Here is a 19543-nt window from a genome sequence, read left to right as displayed (position 1 = left end):
GTTTCGAAATTGCAGTTCTAGAATTCAAACTGGATTCTGAGTCTGTTATTGGTTTTAAATTTAGTTCTTGAACTCAGGGTCCAGTTCTTTATTCCTGACTTCTTCTATTCGGTTCTTTTTAGAACCATAATAATACTCGTAAAGAATTATGCGGAAATTTACTTTACTGTACTCTATACAACCCATTCTGGTATTCATGGCGGTCTTCAAGTTTAGAGCTTAGTTCCGGAATATGGGTTTAGAATTCAGAGTCTTCATGCTGAACTAACTCAACTCGTCACTCTTCATCACGAACGCTTTCATAAAGTTCTTTTCAGAGCCACCATTTTTTATTATAAAGAACTATACTGCTTATTTCATAATATTTAATTGCGTTTCAGAATGTTTAATGTAACTAATATGTAATTTAGTCTAGGCGCATCGTTTAAATTTCTAGTAATGAAATAGGGGAAAGTTGCACAATTCAAACAATCGATCAACTACCAGTTCGAATTCGGAAGCATAAATGAAGCGTGTCATATTCGTATTCACGACATCCAGTTATGTCTCTGACATTACACACCCGCACTTTTTGTGTTCAAGTTTTGTATGCAAGCAGTCATTTTTATAACGTTAAGTTTCTCTACCATTCTTCAATTTCGTTTGAAGCGATGAACTTTTTCTCATTATCAATCAAGTTCATCCTATATAAAATAGAAATTAATCTTAAGCACTCAAAATTTACCCTGTGGTAGTTGTCATTTTCTCAGGTGAAACGACATAACATGGAATTTCATCCGAACTCGCATGACACAAGATCAGAGCAAACCAATTAAAGCTTCAAATCTTTTTATGGCACTTTTTGTTTTGCTGTCTAGCATGCAACACGTAGGTCATAAACGTTAGCTACAATTTCGCTTTTATTTATAGATTCGCGTGCTTCCAACAGCTTCGCTTTGACATCGATTGGCCAATCAGAGTGATGCTTTCCCATTGATATATCGCTTACTCCTTCAAACCCTTTGTCTATGCCAGGGAAATCCGGTATAACGGAGATTTTTAGCAGACAAAATAGGACACTGCTCGCTACTTAGAAAAATTTCAATCTTATATAATTAAAAATACTAGACTTGATACATTCAAATAGAAACTTAGAAATATTTCCAATGAAATGATGAAATAATATTAATAATTGATACAAAATACACTGGGTGACTTAAAAAGGATACGATCGCTGAAAGAAGGGGCCATTCTGCAGTCAACTATTTCAAAAAAGTTTTAACTGCATGAGTTAAAGCCATTATCAGAGAATTTAACAAACGCGGTATCTGGTAAATTATCTGACTGATCGTTAAGGACTATCGGGGTTTTGAAGTCCCAGGAAGTAATGGAAATTTTTGCTCGGATTTCAATTTTCCAAGGTCTGGAGCTTTTTTTCTGGTTTTTTTGTCATCAGTTCCAGTTGTTTTAGCTTTTCATATCCACCAGAGGACACTTTCCAACCCGTACTAGGGAGCTTTTCAGAGGATTAATTTCTTCTCTTTCTGTATGATGAGCTAAGAGTGACAGTCGAAGATATACCTTCGATGGGGTCATCAGCATCGCTCTCGTCAGTTGACAAACAAGCGTAAAGGCTCACTGGAGGCGTCACACTCTTCAACATTTCAGCAAAAGAACACTTGGAATGATGTTTATGTGAACGCCTCATCTTATCCTTGCGCAATTTGTACGCGGTTCCTCCTTACAATAGAAATTTTTTTCAATTTTGCCATCGTTAGAGTTATCCGCATGACCTCCTCCACACTTTATACAACGGGATTTATTGCAACCATGGGATGCTGTATGTCCCAATTGTTTGCATTTGATGCAGTTCATGACCCGCGGCACAAAAAGGCGAACAGGTAAACGAACTCGGTCTAGGAGGACGTAATTAGGCAAAGCCAAGCCATCGAAAGTCACCCGATATGAGTCTGATGGGTTGTATGGCTTAGTGCCATCCCCAGCGATCGATATTGAATGCAATTGATTGCTTGTCTGGGTGTACTTTTTCAATCTTTTGTATCGTAGAATATCGCAAGGTCAGGTCGTTCGATAATCTAAGGATGTTTAATTTTTTTCCGTTAAATTTGGTCCAGATGTAAGCCGCGTACGGTCCGGCCGGAAGTGCAAGCTCATCGGGATAATTTTTATGCCAGATTTATTGAAATCAGATGATTCCATTTTGCCATCTGGACAGCGGCAAATTTGAGCCTTTTGTCATGGTACGGAAATATGTCCGTGCGGGTAAAGATTGGATGTCAAAGGTAGTGGTGTTGAACAACAGGGCGAACGTCCTAGGAAATCGGTGAATATTTGTTTCAATGAAGTGCCAAAAACTTCTTGAGGAAAAAGCACTTTTTTGCAGTCTCTCGCTACACTCTACAATGAAACCTCACACGCTTGCCTTTCTCATATAGAAAGGTTATGCAATCACTTGAAAAACCGACTAGTAAAAATTGGCCCGGCCAATTGTCATATACCATTCGACTCAGTTCACCGAGCTGAGCAATGTCTGTTTGTGTGTGTGTATGTGTCAAATAAACTCACTAGGTTTTCTAGGAGATGGCTGAACTGATTTTGACAAACTAAGATTCAAATCGAAGGTATCATGGTCCCATATGGAATTCCTGAATTTCATCCGGATCCGACTTCCGGTTCCGGAGTTATAGGGTAATGTGGTGTCAATATTGTACACCGTCACTTAAACCGGCGGAACAAAAAACGTAAAAAAATGTCTAAACTCCGGTTCCGGAAGCACCGGATATAGTGGTCATATATACCAAAATGGATCTCACTTACTCTTCTCAGGGATGGTTTGACCGATATCCACAAACTTAGATTCAAATGAAAGGTCTCACAGTCCTATACGGAATTCCTGAATTTCATCCGGATCCAACTTCTGGTTATAGGGTAAAGTGTGTTGAATATTGTACACCGTCAATTAAACTGGGCTTAAAACCCTTATTACCAATCTTAGGCTGAAATGAAAGGTCTTATGGTCCTACCAAAAATTACTGCATATTTTCGGATACAACAAACATTTAAGGTGAAATGTAGCATCATGAAATACGCGCAAAATTGTATCCGCTTCAGTTGAACGAACCGTCTCACAAAGCATAACGAGAAAAACCGACACATATAAACCAGAACTTTTCCAGTGATTGAGCGCAGTGGGCTTACCTCTCGTTATGTTGGCTTGTAAAAAAGACTGGACGTAATGGATTTTTGAATCCTTCACACTTTGAATATATGCTAATTCAATCGTTATTGTTAGTGATTACTCTTACACTAGAGCTATAAATCATGAAGAATTATGAATGACTAACATAAGGTTAAATGTATATGTATTGACTAGTTTACTAGCCATGTATATGCATGAGTTTAGTAGCAAGCATGGACTTTAAAAGAACGATTGAAGAGAAGAGAAAATTCAAGTATTTTCGATATCTTTGCCAGTAGTTCACCAGGCCACATTGAATAAAAACTAGTAGAGTTTGTACGACATGTTAATTGGTGGCCGTACGAGCCGACTTCTATTATACCGGTTCTCGGGTTTCGGTGCCGGAAGTGCATATATTGGTGAACCCACTTCGTTTTTTTTAAGAATAACCTACGCGAGCAAAGTATTGTTTCATTCTGTATGTTATACTGTTTCATGCGCCTTGGTTTCTTTCAAAAATCGAAGAGAAAAATTTTGAATAGAATACCACAATATTATACATGAGAAAGGTATCATTACACCACTATGTGGATGTCTAATGTGTTTGTAAACAATAAAGCAGTATCGCCCAACGGGTACTACACGCAGTGCTTCTTTACACAAGCTCACAATCGACTTTGAGAACGGATTATTTCGAATCATCACTCGACCGCATTGGTACAGACAATAGAATACTGAATGACCTTGATAACGGAATAAAACATTGGGATTAACGTGGAAAACGTGGTGGTTTCGTAATTCCGCCACATATATATATATATATATATATATATATATATATATATATATATATATATATATATATATATATATATATATATATATATATATATATATATATATATATATATATATATATATATATATATATATATATATATATATATATATATATATATATATATATATATATATATATATATATATATATATATATATATATATATATATATATATATAATATATATTTAAATATATATATATAGATATATATATATATATATATATATATATATATATATATATATATATATATATATATATATATATATATATATATATATATATATATATATATATATATATATATATATATATGCAATAAAATTTCGTAAACTCGATGACATTTATAATGTCACTGTCAGTTCTGTCATTTCGATAATGTGGGATAAAGCTTTGAGTTTTTCTTGAGAACATGCAAACCAAGAACAAGGACTCTGTTAGCCTTATTTTGTTTTATTTGTCAATTGGATCAATAAGTCCCGAGACCAAAGCTGAGATGGCGCTCGTAGTAAACCAGTAACCACGTCTTTTTAGAGTACTAACATTTGCTTGAAACGGGTCAAAATTTTAAGTCGATCCGACCAGAAACAGCTGAGTTATCGAGGTTGGAGTAAAGTGGTTTTGTAGTTTGTTTAAAAAATGAAAAAAACCGGGTTTCGTGTTTTGATAAAACATTGTTTTTTAATGGGTAAAAACACCGTGCAAGCGAAAAAATGGATTGAAAAATGTTATCTGGACTCTTGTCCATCAAAAACCGACACAAATGACGCGGAACGCTCGGGTAGAAGCCGTTACACCGAAAAATGTGAGTGAAGTGACAAAAATTATAATGAAAGATCGTAAAGTGAAGCTCCGTGAGATATCATATGGAAGTGTATTTACTATCCTTCATGAAAAATTGAGCATGAAAAAGGTTTTTTCCAAGTAGGTGCCGCGATTGCTTTCGATGGAATAAAATGCACCCTGCCACAAGTCGATGAAAACAATGGCGAAATTGAACGAATTGGGCTTTGATCTGCTTCTTCACCCCCATACTCGCCAGATTTAGCCCCCAGTGACTACTGGCTCTTTGCTGATCTTAAAAAAATGCTCCAGGGAAAAAGATATGGCTCAAATGAGGAGGTCATCGCGGATCAATCCAATAGATTCCTGCTCCACGATTGATTTTGGGAAAATTCGACTATTTTTTATTTGAAATAGTGATTTCAATAATTATGAAAACAACAATAATTATAATAAAAATAATAATAATAATAATATTAATAATAACAATAATAATAATAAAAATAAAATTAAAAATAATAATAATAATAATAATAATAATAATAATAATAACTATTATCACTTATTATGAAAATAATACTAATAATAATGAACAAATGACCAAATTTCATATGGAATTTTGAAATAATAAAATCAATTATTAGAAATATCGTTTTTTTCAGCGCGGATTCAAGCTTATCAACAAGATGGAAAATTATTGGAGTACATCAAGAACTTTAACTCCGCTATCCGTAATATTATCACTAGCACTTCATAGTTCGTATTGAAAAATCTTGCACGAATTCAAAGTATAGGAAAACCAACAGTGATAATAACAATATCTTAGGATTGTCAGTATTACTATTATTTCATTATTATTATTACTTTTTTTTAGAACAAATAACATCAGAAATATGTTCAGGATAAGTAAACAAACCATTACAATCAATATTTATATTCATTAGTTCGCTTTCACATCTCATCCAAGTCAGTCGATAAAACAAAACCGCTTACGCTTACTCGACCTTCGATACGAGAACTTAAAGGTTTGCTTAAGGAGCAAATGCATCTTGACATTAAACGTGTGCATTTACTTCAATGCAATAAGACAAAAAATGTTGTTTACATCCAGGTTTATAAAGAGTTGGATGCAATTCAATTCGGAAAAGACAATAATAATGTGCACTATGTGGAGCACGAAAACATTAAGTACAACATTCCAGTATATATGGCAGATAGTGCTATAGAAGTGCGTGTGCATGACCTTCCCTCAAACGTCATCGATCCTTATATACGTAAAACTATTTCCCAATACGGAGAGATTCTCTCTATCGAAAAAGAAAAGTGGAAAAACTTTTTCATTGGTATTCTAAATGGCGTACGTTTGTTACGCATGCGCTTGAAGAGGCCTATACCTTCTTATGTAACTTTCGGTCAGGATACAAGAATCCCGTGCAAATCACTTGGTACCTTTGACAATCAGATGACCACATGTCAATAGAGAAAATTAAACTAATTCTTAATGATGATCTATGGAACTGTAAAGAGGCTTGAATTGTCACGACCAGCAGAATCTACATTTGGACAGAACTGAGACGGCTCTTGGCGTATACACTCGTGAACTCGTTTGAAATTTGACTAGGAATTCATTGTGTTATTTAAATGAATTCCAAAGATAAAACAATCCATGTTGGATGTAATCAATTGGTGCAGCTGGAGCACACAATAAAATCCGATTCTTATTTCGGACAAATTAACTGAGCAGCGCTCTCATGACGACTGACAACTTCCTTGTCTTGGTAGACTTTGTGTGTGTGTGTGTGTGTGTGTGTGTGTGTGTGTGTGTGTGTGTGTGTGTGTGTGTGTGTGTGTGTGTGTGTGTGTGTGTGTGTGTGTGTGTGTGTGTGTGTGTGTGTGTGTGTGTGTGTGTGTGTGTGTGTGTGTGTGTGTGTGTGTGTGTGTGTGTGTGTGTGTCCGACGGAGACTGTGACTTCTTCGGCACAATTCTGCTGTTCGGCGCTGGCTTTATTACAAAAGCGGAAGACCTTACGCTTTTGTAATAAAGGTGTTATTCTTTCTCTTATATCACGCTTCGGCAAGTGTTGCTCAGAAAATGATAGAAAAGGTAAAATCATCTTTTATATCGATGTAGCAGAAGCGTTCTCAGAACGCGTTCTGATTGGCTTGTTTTGAAATGGGTCAAATCAGAGAGGTTTTGAATAGTGTACTATTTAAACACTTTAATGTTGTTGCAATACACATTCAAAATTGAAATCTATTGGTAGTTATATTATACTAGCTGACCCGTCGAACTTCGTTTCGCTTGAAATTATTTTTTTAAATTTAACTTTCCTAACAGCAGAATTGTCAAACGGTAATGCTTCTTTCCATTATTTTACTGATTAATTAGCCCAAAATAAATGAATTACGACTAATTCTTATCCAACACATTAACTTCGGCCCGAAAAAGAAATTTCATTCAAAATTATTGTGAACATGTTATAAAATTTCGTTACGGAAAAATTAAGTGAATGCACTGATCGCCATCTTATCCTTTGAGTCAGTGCATTGAAAGAGATTGTAGATCTCTCTTATGGGGGAATTTACCTTTTCAGAAAAACAGCCATTGTTGCAAAACGCAAAAGTAGTTTTCATAGATGTCTTTGAGCGGAAATTCAAAACAGAAATATCAATTTGTTTGGAACATTTTTTCTGCATAAACTGATGTTTTCTTCGATTCACCGGGCAATAGTGGAGAAAACTGGCATTGAGTTTTTCAACAATGGCTGTTTCCCGGAGATTGTTTATAGAACCTTAACACGTTGACTGCCAACTACGACATAACTCGTATATTCCGTTCTTTGCTAGGACGCCGACTACGAGTTATCTCGTACTGTGTTTACTTGCCATTGTCGCGTAGCTACGCTTAAACTCGTTGCATATCAGTGCTAATATGGATAGATGGCTTCTGGGAAGAGAACAAAAAATCAATGTTCTATGCTTTTTGATGATTACTATGTAATATAATTATAGTCTTTAATAATATAAAATGATTAAATGCAATTGGCTTTTTAGACCGGAATTCTGAGAATGGTCGTGGCAGTCAACGTGTTAAACTAATTGTTTCGACATATGAAATGAGCGGTGTAGCAGAGATGACCAAGATAAATACTTGAAATTGATTCCGCAAATTTCCAAAAGTGACTTGTTGTTTGTCATTGTAAGGCTTAATTGTAGACTGAAGACCTTAAAAAATTTAATGGTGAATAATACTGGATTATTGGAAGGAATGAACCTGTTTTGAGCGGTTGTCCATTAGCTGCTTCACCGCTAGTCTGATGATAATACTGAATCTTGTTTGATGAATGTTCGTAGCATGACAATCACAGGATCAATTTCCGATTAACAATTGAATATATTGAAATATTGAACATTCGAAAGCTCAAATTATCGTTTTGATAAATTGAATTAAATTTTTAAATAATTGTATCAATAGTCATGTCATTAATAGACACCCCTATTCTGCAATCCGACGGATTTGTGATACGAACGAATCTACACTTTCGTTCGAGTTCGAATTTTGCATTCTTTATTCCGTTCGACTTGTATGATTCGATCGACTCTCGTTCGGGAACACTTGAAATTTCGAACACTAACCATCAAAGCTGTCAACACTACTTACACGTTCTATATTATTTATATTATTCATTTCTTAGTAAACGAAACCGTCACACTTGTATAAACAAATTAGAACGATTCTAAACCGAACATAAGTAATACGCACGCAAGTCGATCGAGTAATGTTCGAAAATTTAACAACTCGAACGAATGAAATTCGAGTTCATACCCAACTCGAACGGAATGCAGAATGAAAATTGCACATTCGATCGGAATATTTCGAATCGATCGACGTATAGAATAGGGGTGAGAGTCACCTAATCATTTTAATTAGTACTCGATCTACAATTAACGAATGGCGTTGAGTTCGGTCTTGAGAGTCAATCACCCCGATTCTGCAATCCGACGGATTTGTGATACGAACGATTCTCCACTTTCGTTCGAGTTTGAATTTTGCATTCTTTATTCCGTTCGACTTGTATGATTCGTTCGGGATACTTGAAATTTCGAACACTAACTATCAAAGCTGTCAACACTACTTACACGTTCTTTTTCTTTTTATATGATTCATTTCGTGGTAAAAGAAAACGGTCACACTTGTATAAACAAATTAGAACAATTCTAAACCGAACAGAAGCAATACGTACGCAAGTCGATCGAGTAATGTTCGAAAATTTAACAACTCGAACGAATGATATTCGAGTTCATAACCTACTCGAACGGAATGCAGAATGGAAATTGCATATTCGATCGGAATATTTCGAATCGATCGATGTACAGAATAGGGGTGAATATCAGGAAAAATTATATGAAAGAATGTGCAATTTTTCTGTTCTAGCGGAGTGAATATGAGGAGTGATTATACCAGTATTCTTCTTATCGTTCAAACCAATGCATAAATCAGTAGTAGTAATGGTTTTTGATGCCACATATTCTCCTCCAGATATGGTATTCACGATTTGCATTTGGTAATTGGTCAAGTAATATAAAGTTCGAAAAATGGAATGATTTGGCTTAAGCAGCTTACAAATGTCATGCTGTCATAAGCAGCCTAAGCATCCTATAATCCACCCTTAAATTTTTACTCGAAACGGCTGAAGGAACTTCAGCATGTTAAATGAAAGAAAAATCCCTTTATTTGACCTCATTAATTCAGCAGTAAAATCCTGTCATTAATTCGTTAAAAAATCGTTCTATATGTTGACATGTTCAACTCACAATAGTTAAAGCCGGGTATAAATAAACGTTATAAAAAGAAACTCACAATAGTCAACATTATTTATCCAACTGATCACATTGTACACAATGCATCAGCTGGTAAACGATGTCAGAACTTTTGATTCTGATTATGATATATTAAGAACAGTCAAATGCGTTCCACCAGTCATTTGGTAAGCAATGATTGTGATACCCTATTCAGTACGTGTTTCAAAATAACGAATCACATGCATGTAAAATCTCCACCCAAAACTACTCGTTGCGCGCCAATCAATTTTCCAACGATCTACACGCTGCCAAAAAATTACCTAATTTTAAGTACTTTTTACTCAATTGAGGGGTTGTGTGCATGAAGTCAATTTTGGGTAAAATGGGTTTCACTTATTTTTGAGTAAAAGCGTCAATAGCACTGATTAGGTAGAAACTACGCAAGCGATATAGAAATCAGCTTGGGTAATTTGATATCAGTTGTCGTTCGATGGTTTGAAACACAAAAAATGATGTCAACTATGATTACGTTATTCTTTAAAACATTTATTTTAACATTAAACAATACAAATCGTTTTGATCCGAATAAAATTAAAGATTTTACAAATATAATTATATTATAACAAAACAGTCTGAGTATGTTGGATTCCAGTTGTTTCATTATCTCCTAATTGAGAGGATCAAGCAAACAAATCAATAATAATATTATTGACTTACCATTGAACTGCCAAGGCTGCTCTATTGAGCTGCTGGAACTGCACCGTTGAGCGATCGAACGCATCTCAATATTTTCCATCGCCTGAAATGATATTACGGTGTAATTATAGTTTTAAAAAGAAATTATACAAAGCTACTTACACTACGATTGATGACAGTTATTTATTTATTCTCCCAAAACCGGCAATTTTACAAAATAATTTCCCTCGCTCCAAATCTGACCGCAACACACAAAATTATTTTCACCCAACAGCAACTTATTGAAGTAAACTCAACTGTTGAGTGAAAACTACTCAATCGATACAGTACTTTTCACCCAACAATAAAAAACATGCTTGATTACTTCATGTTAGGTAAATTTAGGTCAACCGTTGGGTTTTTTTGGCAGCGTGTAGTATTCTTTTCTTCAACGGCGAAATACTGCGCATCTTTTTGCGCGCCAAACATCAATCGTAGATCTAGCAATCATTGGCAACTTTTTTCAACGGAAAGTTCCATTGTCCATACGAAACAACTTTATGGATTTTTCCCATTTTTCCGGAAAATTTTTCTACGTGTCGTGTGGTTTTCTCTTTGATACTCGTTGATACTAAACATTTCCGAAAAGTTTAATTTTGATTTATTTGAGGTTATGTCACACAACTGAAAGTTTTATCAGTAAATTGTAATCATAATTTCGATGGCATGTAGCAGATCATATGCTGATTCGTTAGAAAAAACAAAAGATTTTCCCGATCAAAATCTTATCACTCTCTGAGAAGGTAAATTTTGAAAAGGCGCCCCATAGTAAAATAAGTCGTCTTCACGACAAAATTGTTGTCGAAGTTTTGAACGTTCGAGTATGCAACTATCGGTGTTCTCGCAATGGAGATCTGTGGCTAGTTGCTATATTTGAAAATATTTTACACGTTTATGAATTCAATGCATTTGGTGAATTGACTGCCCTCAGACTATTATAGAAACAAATAGAATCTATCTATTTGTATCTAATCCTACATAATTAGAAAAGATGAACAATCATTGTAATAGTTTGAGCAAAAATGTTATCTTGTGGTTTACGCTCCGATGGCATGTATCAAATTGATACAGTAGAAAATTTGAGTTATAATTTTTGACGGACGGATGCGGGCTAAATAATGATATCTCCGGGCCAGAAATCGTCAGTGATTTGATCTTTGAGGATTCAATAAGTGCTTTCAAATTAGCCATGGGATACCGTTGTTCTCTAGGGGTGAAAGTTTCAGACACGTTTGCATTTTAACACTCAACCCGACTGAAATCCAAACTGCACCTATTCTATCTTCCATTCTTCTTTGCTTATTACAAGTGTGTTGCAAATAGCAATAAACTTACGGCTGCTTAGCGGTTCAAATTGAACTGTTTATGTTTGCAGTAAGCAGTTCAATTTGAACTGCTCCACACTGACGAGTTTAAAACGAAACGTAAAGATAGTGAAATTTGTCATGTGCCCTAGCACAAAATAAGGTTAATCCCGGAATGATCTTTGATCTGCATACATACGACCAATGTTGCGACATGTTTTACAGTTCGGAATTTATTTCAAAAAAAAATAGCACGCTCGGTAATTTCTGGTGTAATCAGTGTAAGGGGCTGTCCATAAAAGACGTCACGCCGCATGGGGGAGGGGGATGTTTCATAAAACGTGACCTTTTGTGACAGGGGGGAGGGGGGGAGGTTTTTGGAATGTGATGTCCAATATTTTCAATGAGCGCATCTTTGAAAAACCTAATTATATTACTGCTTCGCCCTATTTCCTGATAAAATCTTCACAATAAACGTTTACATTCTATAGGAAAACGTGTATTTGTTTATGTAAAAGCTTCTTCGTGTAAATTCGGAAATGAATGATGCAGGAAATCATTTCTGTTGTGATCAGCAAAAGTGCACGGAGGGACGAGTAAATTAGCGAAATTAATAAATTTTGCCTATTATGAGTAAAAAAAAAAAGATGCCTTCAAACGGTTTAACTTAAGTTATGCACTGACAATTTTTTCGGTAATTTGATTTTCTAGCATTGATAATAGTATATCATAAGAATTTCTCTTATCTGATTCTGATGCAGTTTATTCAATTGTACTCCATTTGAAAAAGGGCGGGAGATCAACGATTTCAGACGTAGATCATGTCATGTCTTATCTTGATCATATGTGATTTTCCTCCACCGACATCAATGCTTATCGAATCATCCAATGATTGAACTTACATAAATCAAGAATCATTTTAGCTCAAAATCACTACCCATTGTGTGACGGAAGATCAGTATCGATATTGATCGATGTGATTTAAAATTCACTGATAAACTGATCCTGAAAAGATTCTCCGACAGTGATCTCGTTTTGATGAGGTTTTGGTCTTTTTTTCTCAGCCCTGTATGCTACACTAAGGAAATATTATTCTTTACCTAAAACAATAATATATCTGTGTACCCCTAGGAGGAATAAAACAGATGATTAAAATGTTTAATCAATTCCAACCAAATACTTTTGTTAATTTATATAATTGATATTAATAAAATAATTGCGATGATTTTGTAGTTTTAGGGATATTTTTAAATCTAATGACAGCATGTAATAAATCGATTTTTCTCTCATATTTGTATGGCTTTTCATACATATTGAGAATGTATTGAGATGAATTTTATTTATTTTGAATTCGTGACATGTGACATAGGGGGGGTGGGGGGTCTTTGCTTCGGTGACAATTTGTGACAAAGGGGGGATGGGGAGTCAAAAATCGTCAAAAAAAAGCGTGACGTCTTTTATTCAACTTAGGGGCTAAGTGGATTTACATAAATTCAGCAATAAATCATTCGATTGTTATGAACGGTTTCATCAACAGCAAACATACGACCAATTCGAAAAACAGATCAAAATTTGAAAACCCTTCTTAGTCCACCTAGTGGTGTGATAATGCCTTTCTCTTTCTTCAAAATAATCTCATGATTTTTTAAATCTTTTTATAAAATAACTTCTAACACTAATTTGAGCTCATTTTTGATTTTTGACTTTGAGCAAAGCAAAAGCATTCTTCAGTGTTTATATCACATAGCAGGCATCATTTTCCAACCAAGCGCTTGACATTTGCGTTGCCTATTTGTATGAGAAGATTGATGCTAATCTAAAAAACCTGTTTTACTCCACCTAGTGGTGTAATGATGCCTTTCTCATGTACATATAATATTGTGGTATTGTATTCAAAATTTTTCTCTTCGAGTTTTGAAAGAAACCAAGAGATTGTTTATGCATAACACACAGAATAAAACAGTGTGTTATCGATTTGTGTAGTTTTGAGACCAGTTTAGAATTTTTTTTACGTCTTTTGTTTCGCCGGTTTAAGTGACGGTGTACAATATTGAACACACTTAACCCTATAACTCCGGAACCGGTTAATGGAACGGATAAAGCCGAGGAGTACCGTCCCATTAACATGTTGCACACGTTGGAAAAATTTTGGAACTTGTTGTTAAAGATCAGCTGATTAACTATTTAAACTCTAACAGTTTGCTAATACCGGAATAATCGGGATATCGGAAAAGTCACTCTTGCAAAACCGCTTTAAACCTGGTTTTAGCAAAATGGAAGGAGAAAATCGAGATTAAAGAGACTATTTTTGCAGTGTTCTTGGATCTCAAGCGCGCTTTCGAAACAATTTCTAGACCTATACTGCTACAAACACTACAACGCTTTGGTATCGGAGGAGAAGCAACGTCAAAATAACAAAATGGTTTGAAAGCTATTTATTTGATAGAACTCAGAGAACTATTTTCAACGATGTTGTGTCTAGTTTCCAGGGTAATTCACTTGGTGTGCCACAGGGTAGTGTTTTAGGTCCGATTTTATTCATTATGTACATAAATGACATGAAGCGAGTTTTACGGTTTTGTGAAATAAATTTGTTTGCTGATGATACTGTTCTGTTCATTACAGCTAAGGATTTGGATGAAGCGGTTGCACATTTGAACGAAGACTTACATTCTCTGGCTCAGTGGTTGAAATTCAAGCAGTTAAAACTGAATGTCGCAAAAACAAAATATATAGTTATTTCTGCTTTAAGCACTGGACGTAAAGCCAATATTGAAATTGATGGAGAGATTATTGATCGCGTTAGAGAGTTGAAGTATCTTGGAGTCATAATTGATGAAAGGCTAACATTCAAATCTCACGTTAACAACATCATCAAGAAGGTTGCCAAAAAGTACGGTGTATTATGCCGCCTGAAAAATGATTTAACGACCAGTAATAAAATTCTCCTGTATAAATCAATAATCTCTCCTCACATTGACTTCTGCTCATCGATTCTGTTCCTTGTTAACAACACACAAATATTGAGACTCCAGCGATTGCAAAATAAGGTCATGCGATTGATTTTGAAATGTAATAGATATACTTTCTCTAATATTCTATTGAACGCATTACAATGGCTTTCAGTGAAACAGAGAGTATATTATATAACAATGGTGTTCATTTTCAAAATCTTAAATGGAAAGCTGCCTCGATATTTGTGTGATCGGATTGAAAGAGGAAGTGACTTGCATAGGTAATATACTAGAAATGCGTCTGATGCGAGAACACCAAACTTTTTATCAGCCAGATCGCAAAACTCGTTATTGTACAAAGGGATTAGTTTTTTCAATTCCAATGCCTGGACGAATTAAGCGGGCTGCAACTTTGAAGGAGTTCAAAAAATTGTGTATTTCACACATAAAATCTATTTTGTAATTAGATCTTTAATGAATTAGTGCAACTTGATTTTTTCGAAAACTGTGTAAAATGACGAAGATTGTATTTATTTTATTTTTTTTTCAAGTAAGACGCATTAGGTTGTTATGTTCTGTATGATGATGATGGATTTATAATAATTTTTTTTTTAACTGTTTAAAAAAAATTAAATGAGTCGTCTACAAAAGTATGAGCCTCGCGCGCGCAAAGCAGGTAGAGGCAATTTGGAAATTGAATATAACTGAAACTGGATATGTTCTCTTTTATTTTTGAGAGCTTTAGCATTCTACGTGTCGAGTTCGAATCTTAGCTTTGTAAGATTTGATGAATTATTTATTGATTATATTTCGGAAAGAATAGGGATCGGAAGTTGTTGATGGAATTGAGCTTGGCTCTGCTCATCCGCAGTCTCGTTACTCCATCGTAGCTGATGTGTGTAGCGATAAACTGGTCCGGCGGGAAGGGCCAGGTATTCACTGTCTGATACTGACAAGGATATCGGGTTCGATTCCTGATTTGTTCAAGGTCTTCCCGGGTTGGAAATTTTCTTGAATGACCCTAGATAGTTAATCGGAAATATTTGAATGTTTTCTTGTTCTCAGTTGTACTTCAGAAGGAGAATCTATACCTGCTGGATTAACCAGATCGTTTTATATTTAGTTAACTGGTTAAAATGTGTGATGCAATATTTATTATCATTTAGATAAATCGTCCAGCTCACACCTTTGTAGGGGTATGAGGCGGGACCATCATCATCATCATCAAGTAGTTTCCGGGTGAAATTCAGGAATTCTATATGGGACCTCGAGACCTTTCATTTGAATCTAAATTTGTCAAAATCGGTTCAGCCATCTCCGAGAAAACCTAGTGAGATTATTTGACATATACACACACACATACATACATACATACACACAGAGAGACATTGCTCAGCTCGATGGAATGAGTCGAATGGTATATGACACTTGACCCTCCGGGCCAATTTTCACTAGTTGGTTTTTCAAGTGATTGCATAACCTTTCTATATGAGAAAGGCAAAACCCTTCTTAATCCACCTAGTGGTGTGATAATGCCTTTCTCTTTCCTCAAAACAGTCTCATAAAAACATTTTTTATCTTTTTATTATATAATTTGTGACACTAATTTGGGCTCATTTTTGACACCAATTGATTCAGAATCGAGTAGTTCACAAAAGCATTCTTCAGTGTTTATATCACATAGTAGGTATCATTTTTCCAACCAAGCGCTTGACATTTGCGTTGCTTATTTGTATGAGAAGTGTAATTCTAATCTAAAAAAACCCTTCTTAATCCACCTAGTGGTGTGATAATGCCTTTCTCTTCTTTCATAACTGTCTCATGAAAATATGTTTCATACTTTTATTAAATAAATTTGGATACTAATTTTGACACCAATTGATTCAGATTGATCCGAGTAGTTCACAAAAGCATGCTTAAGTGTTTATGTCACACAGTCAGCATCATTTTTCCAAACTAGTGCTTGACATTTGCGTTGCCTATTTGTATTAGAACTGTGATACTAATCTAAAAAAAGCCTTCTCAGTCCACTTAGTGGAATTTTCATATATCTTGAAAAATCACCATAGGGGGGAGTACATGAAATTTTCGAAATTGAAAAAAAATGTTTGATGCCAAAAGGCTTAGAATTGCATGAAACGTCGAGATTTAGTGTCATCTCGAAAAAATTTTTTTTTTTTAAATCGACTTTTTGGGACTTAGAAAAAATATCAAAAAAATAAATAATAAAAAAATCAAGTCCCAGAAAGTTGATTTTTTCAAAAAAAAATTTTTTTTTGAGATGACACTAAATTTCGATGTTTTATGCAGTTTTAAGAGTTTTTGCATCAAAAAAATTTTCGATTTTGGAAATTTCATGTACTCCCCCCTATGGTGCTTTTTCAAGATCGAAAATTGTCAAACCTTTACCACCGGGCAGCACCCCTTAGGCATGTCCGATTTAGCTCAAATTTTGCATGAAGGCTTTTTTCGAGGTGCTTAAACTTTTGAGCACTAGAGCTTAACGGAAATAGAGATGATCTCAAAATTTTGGCAACCTTATATATATAAGAGCGGTAAAAATCAACGTGTTTTGTCGGTTACGTCACTTATACAATCATATCTCCGGAACCAAAAGTCACAGCCATTTGGTCTTCGAACTTGATCAATGGCCCAACAGTAGCTTTCAAACGAGCCCAAGTTTGTTAAAATCGGTTCAGCCATCTCTGAGAAAATTGAGCGCGTTCAAATACAACGCTTTTTGTCGGTTACGTCACTTATACAATCATATCTCCGGAGCCAAAAGTCACAGCCATTTGGTCTTCGAACTTGATCAATGGCCCGACAGTAGCTTTCAAACGAGCCCAAGTTTGTTAAAATCGGTTCAGCCATCTCTGAGAAAATTGAGCGCGTTCAAATACAACGCTTTTTGTCGGTTACGTCACTTATACAATCATATCTCCGGAACCAAAAGTCTCAGTAATTTGATCTTCGAACTTGATCAATGGCCCGACAGTAGCTTTCAAACGAGCCCAAGTTTGTTATAATCGGTTCAGCCATCTCTGAGAAAATTGAGCGCGTTCAAATATCTTCGAAAAGTGCACACACACACATACACACACACATACACACACAAAGACATTTTCCTATCTCGTCGAACTGAGTCGAATGGTATATAACACTATGGGTCTCCGAGGCTCCGTTCGAAAGTCGGTTTTTCGAGCAATTCTAATACCTTTCTATAGAGAAAGGCAAAACCCTTCTTAGTGTTCCAACCGCGATAAAACAAAGCCATTCCATTAAAATATAATTTCGTTATTGCGTGGATCGCAGGATTAATGCATGTTTTTATTCCGTAGCTTATGTCGAAATCGCAAGCAATATTGCAGCCATCCTCTCGTGAGATCTTTGCGGCTTTACAATCGATACTTCTAAAGGTAACTATACATTCAACTGCATATACCAATTACTCAAGCATGTTATTATTTGTTATAGACTGGCTGGTATTCGTTTTATATTCTATCAGATATAAAAACAACAATGTTGTTAGAGGGCAATGAAGGCTATGGACTCAAGATGAAGCCTTTGCACGCAACCATAATACAATTGCCTACAAATAGTGACTTAATCAAGCGGTAAGTAAAATTTGGAACACTCGTTAAGCTGACATGACCTTAAGTTCTTGTCTAGGTTTTGATTGAAGCCTTATTTTACAAAAACCAACATTGCAATTGTTGATCCTTGTTTAGGCTGTTTCAATTTAAAATATATTGATTCAAGTAACATCTATTAATTTTTTCATAATCAGATAGCTGAAAAATATGCTGTTTTCTTATGTTGTTAATTTAATATGAACCTTCCTGAGCCTATGACATCTATTGCTGATATATCTATTAGTACAATATATCTGTAACTGTACCAGCACCACCGTTGCTCAACAAGTCGCGCGACGAAAGAAGAGTGAGCCATGTGCTCGTAACCTTTTTAAAATACCATTTCGCTGACACTGCTGCTTCATAAACGTCCCGCGTGGCATGGAGTTTTCCTTGACGACTCCCCTTTTAGTTAAAAGTCGTCTGTATGTGTAGCTCTTATAAATACCATAACGGGATGTGGTTTATTACTTCTGTTGTGGTTATCTAGTAGTAGAGATAAATGGTTGTGTTTCGAAGTTTGTGTTGGCGTATTCCTTCTCATTCAATCTCAGAGTGCAGTTAGAGAACTGAATGAGGAATGCTTCTTCTAAAACACTACCATCTTAAACTTTTGCAATGATATTGTTTTCATAAATTTATTTATTTATTATTAGATTTATTCAACTGACATTAAAATGGTCCTAGAGAATATGTATTAGACAAGTCATAAAATTATAGATCGATGTACTTTCTGTGCGAATTTGTGGGATGGCGCGTAACACTTGAACGTCGTTCGCTATAGAAATCTCGGGATGAAGTAAACTGGTAGAGTGCAGTGATCGTTGTGAAGCACGAAAATCGCGTTGAGACAAAATCTTCTGTTTTCATAAATACGTTTATTTCATAAGGCAATATACATATGTTTTATTCGCCGTAGCATCCACAATAAATAGTACTTAAAACCTAATATATTTCATATATTAACAAGTATGTCGATATTCATCAGTTATTCTAAACACTGTTTTTATCAAGCGATTTGCTTTTATTAATTATATTAAATCAAAAACATTTATTTTGTACATGATCTTATAACTATTTCAGGTTTGTTTGTATTAATTCGTTACTTTTATACAATATAAGATAGCTGGCTATTGATTGAACTCATGGAATACGAAGGACTCTAACAAAACATACAAATTAAAATGGGACTCCAACGGATTTAATGAAATGATAAAGAAGTTTCATGTAAGGAAGGTCACGAAAAGCAAGAATGTCGCGAACTGGGACATTGGATAGTCTACCTTGGGTACGCAAGAAATTTATTAGTTT

The 19543-nt window shown here is 35.0% G+C and overlaps 1 protein-coding gene across 11 annotated transcripts in view; it reads left to right on the top strand.

The window, feature by feature from the left end:
* LOC131434603 (glutamate receptor ionotropic, NMDA 3A-like) overlaps nt 1-19543 on the top strand; it is a 646413-nt gene that overhangs the window by 134733 nt on the left and 492137 nt on the right. For all 11 annotated transcript variants that reach the window (XM_058601472.1, XM_058601471.1, XM_058601470.1 and 8 more), the window contains 2 exons: nt 17939-18016; nt 18075-18214. In XM_058601472.1, coding sequence (XP_058457455.1) covers nt 17939-18016; nt 18075-18214 — 218 coding nt within the window. The remainder of the gene's footprint in view (nt 1-17938; nt 18017-18074; nt 18215-19543) is intronic.

Source organism: Malaya genurostris, chromosome 3, assembly GCF_030247185.1.
Source record: "Malaya genurostris strain Urasoe2022 chromosome 3, Malgen_1.1, whole genome shotgun sequence".
Classification (NCBI taxonomy): Eukaryota; Metazoa; Arthropoda; class Insecta; order Diptera; family Culicidae; genus Malaya; species Malaya genurostris.
The sequence above is the reverse complement of the archived record's forward strand: the minus strand, read 5'-3'. Positions and strand labels throughout refer to the sequence as shown.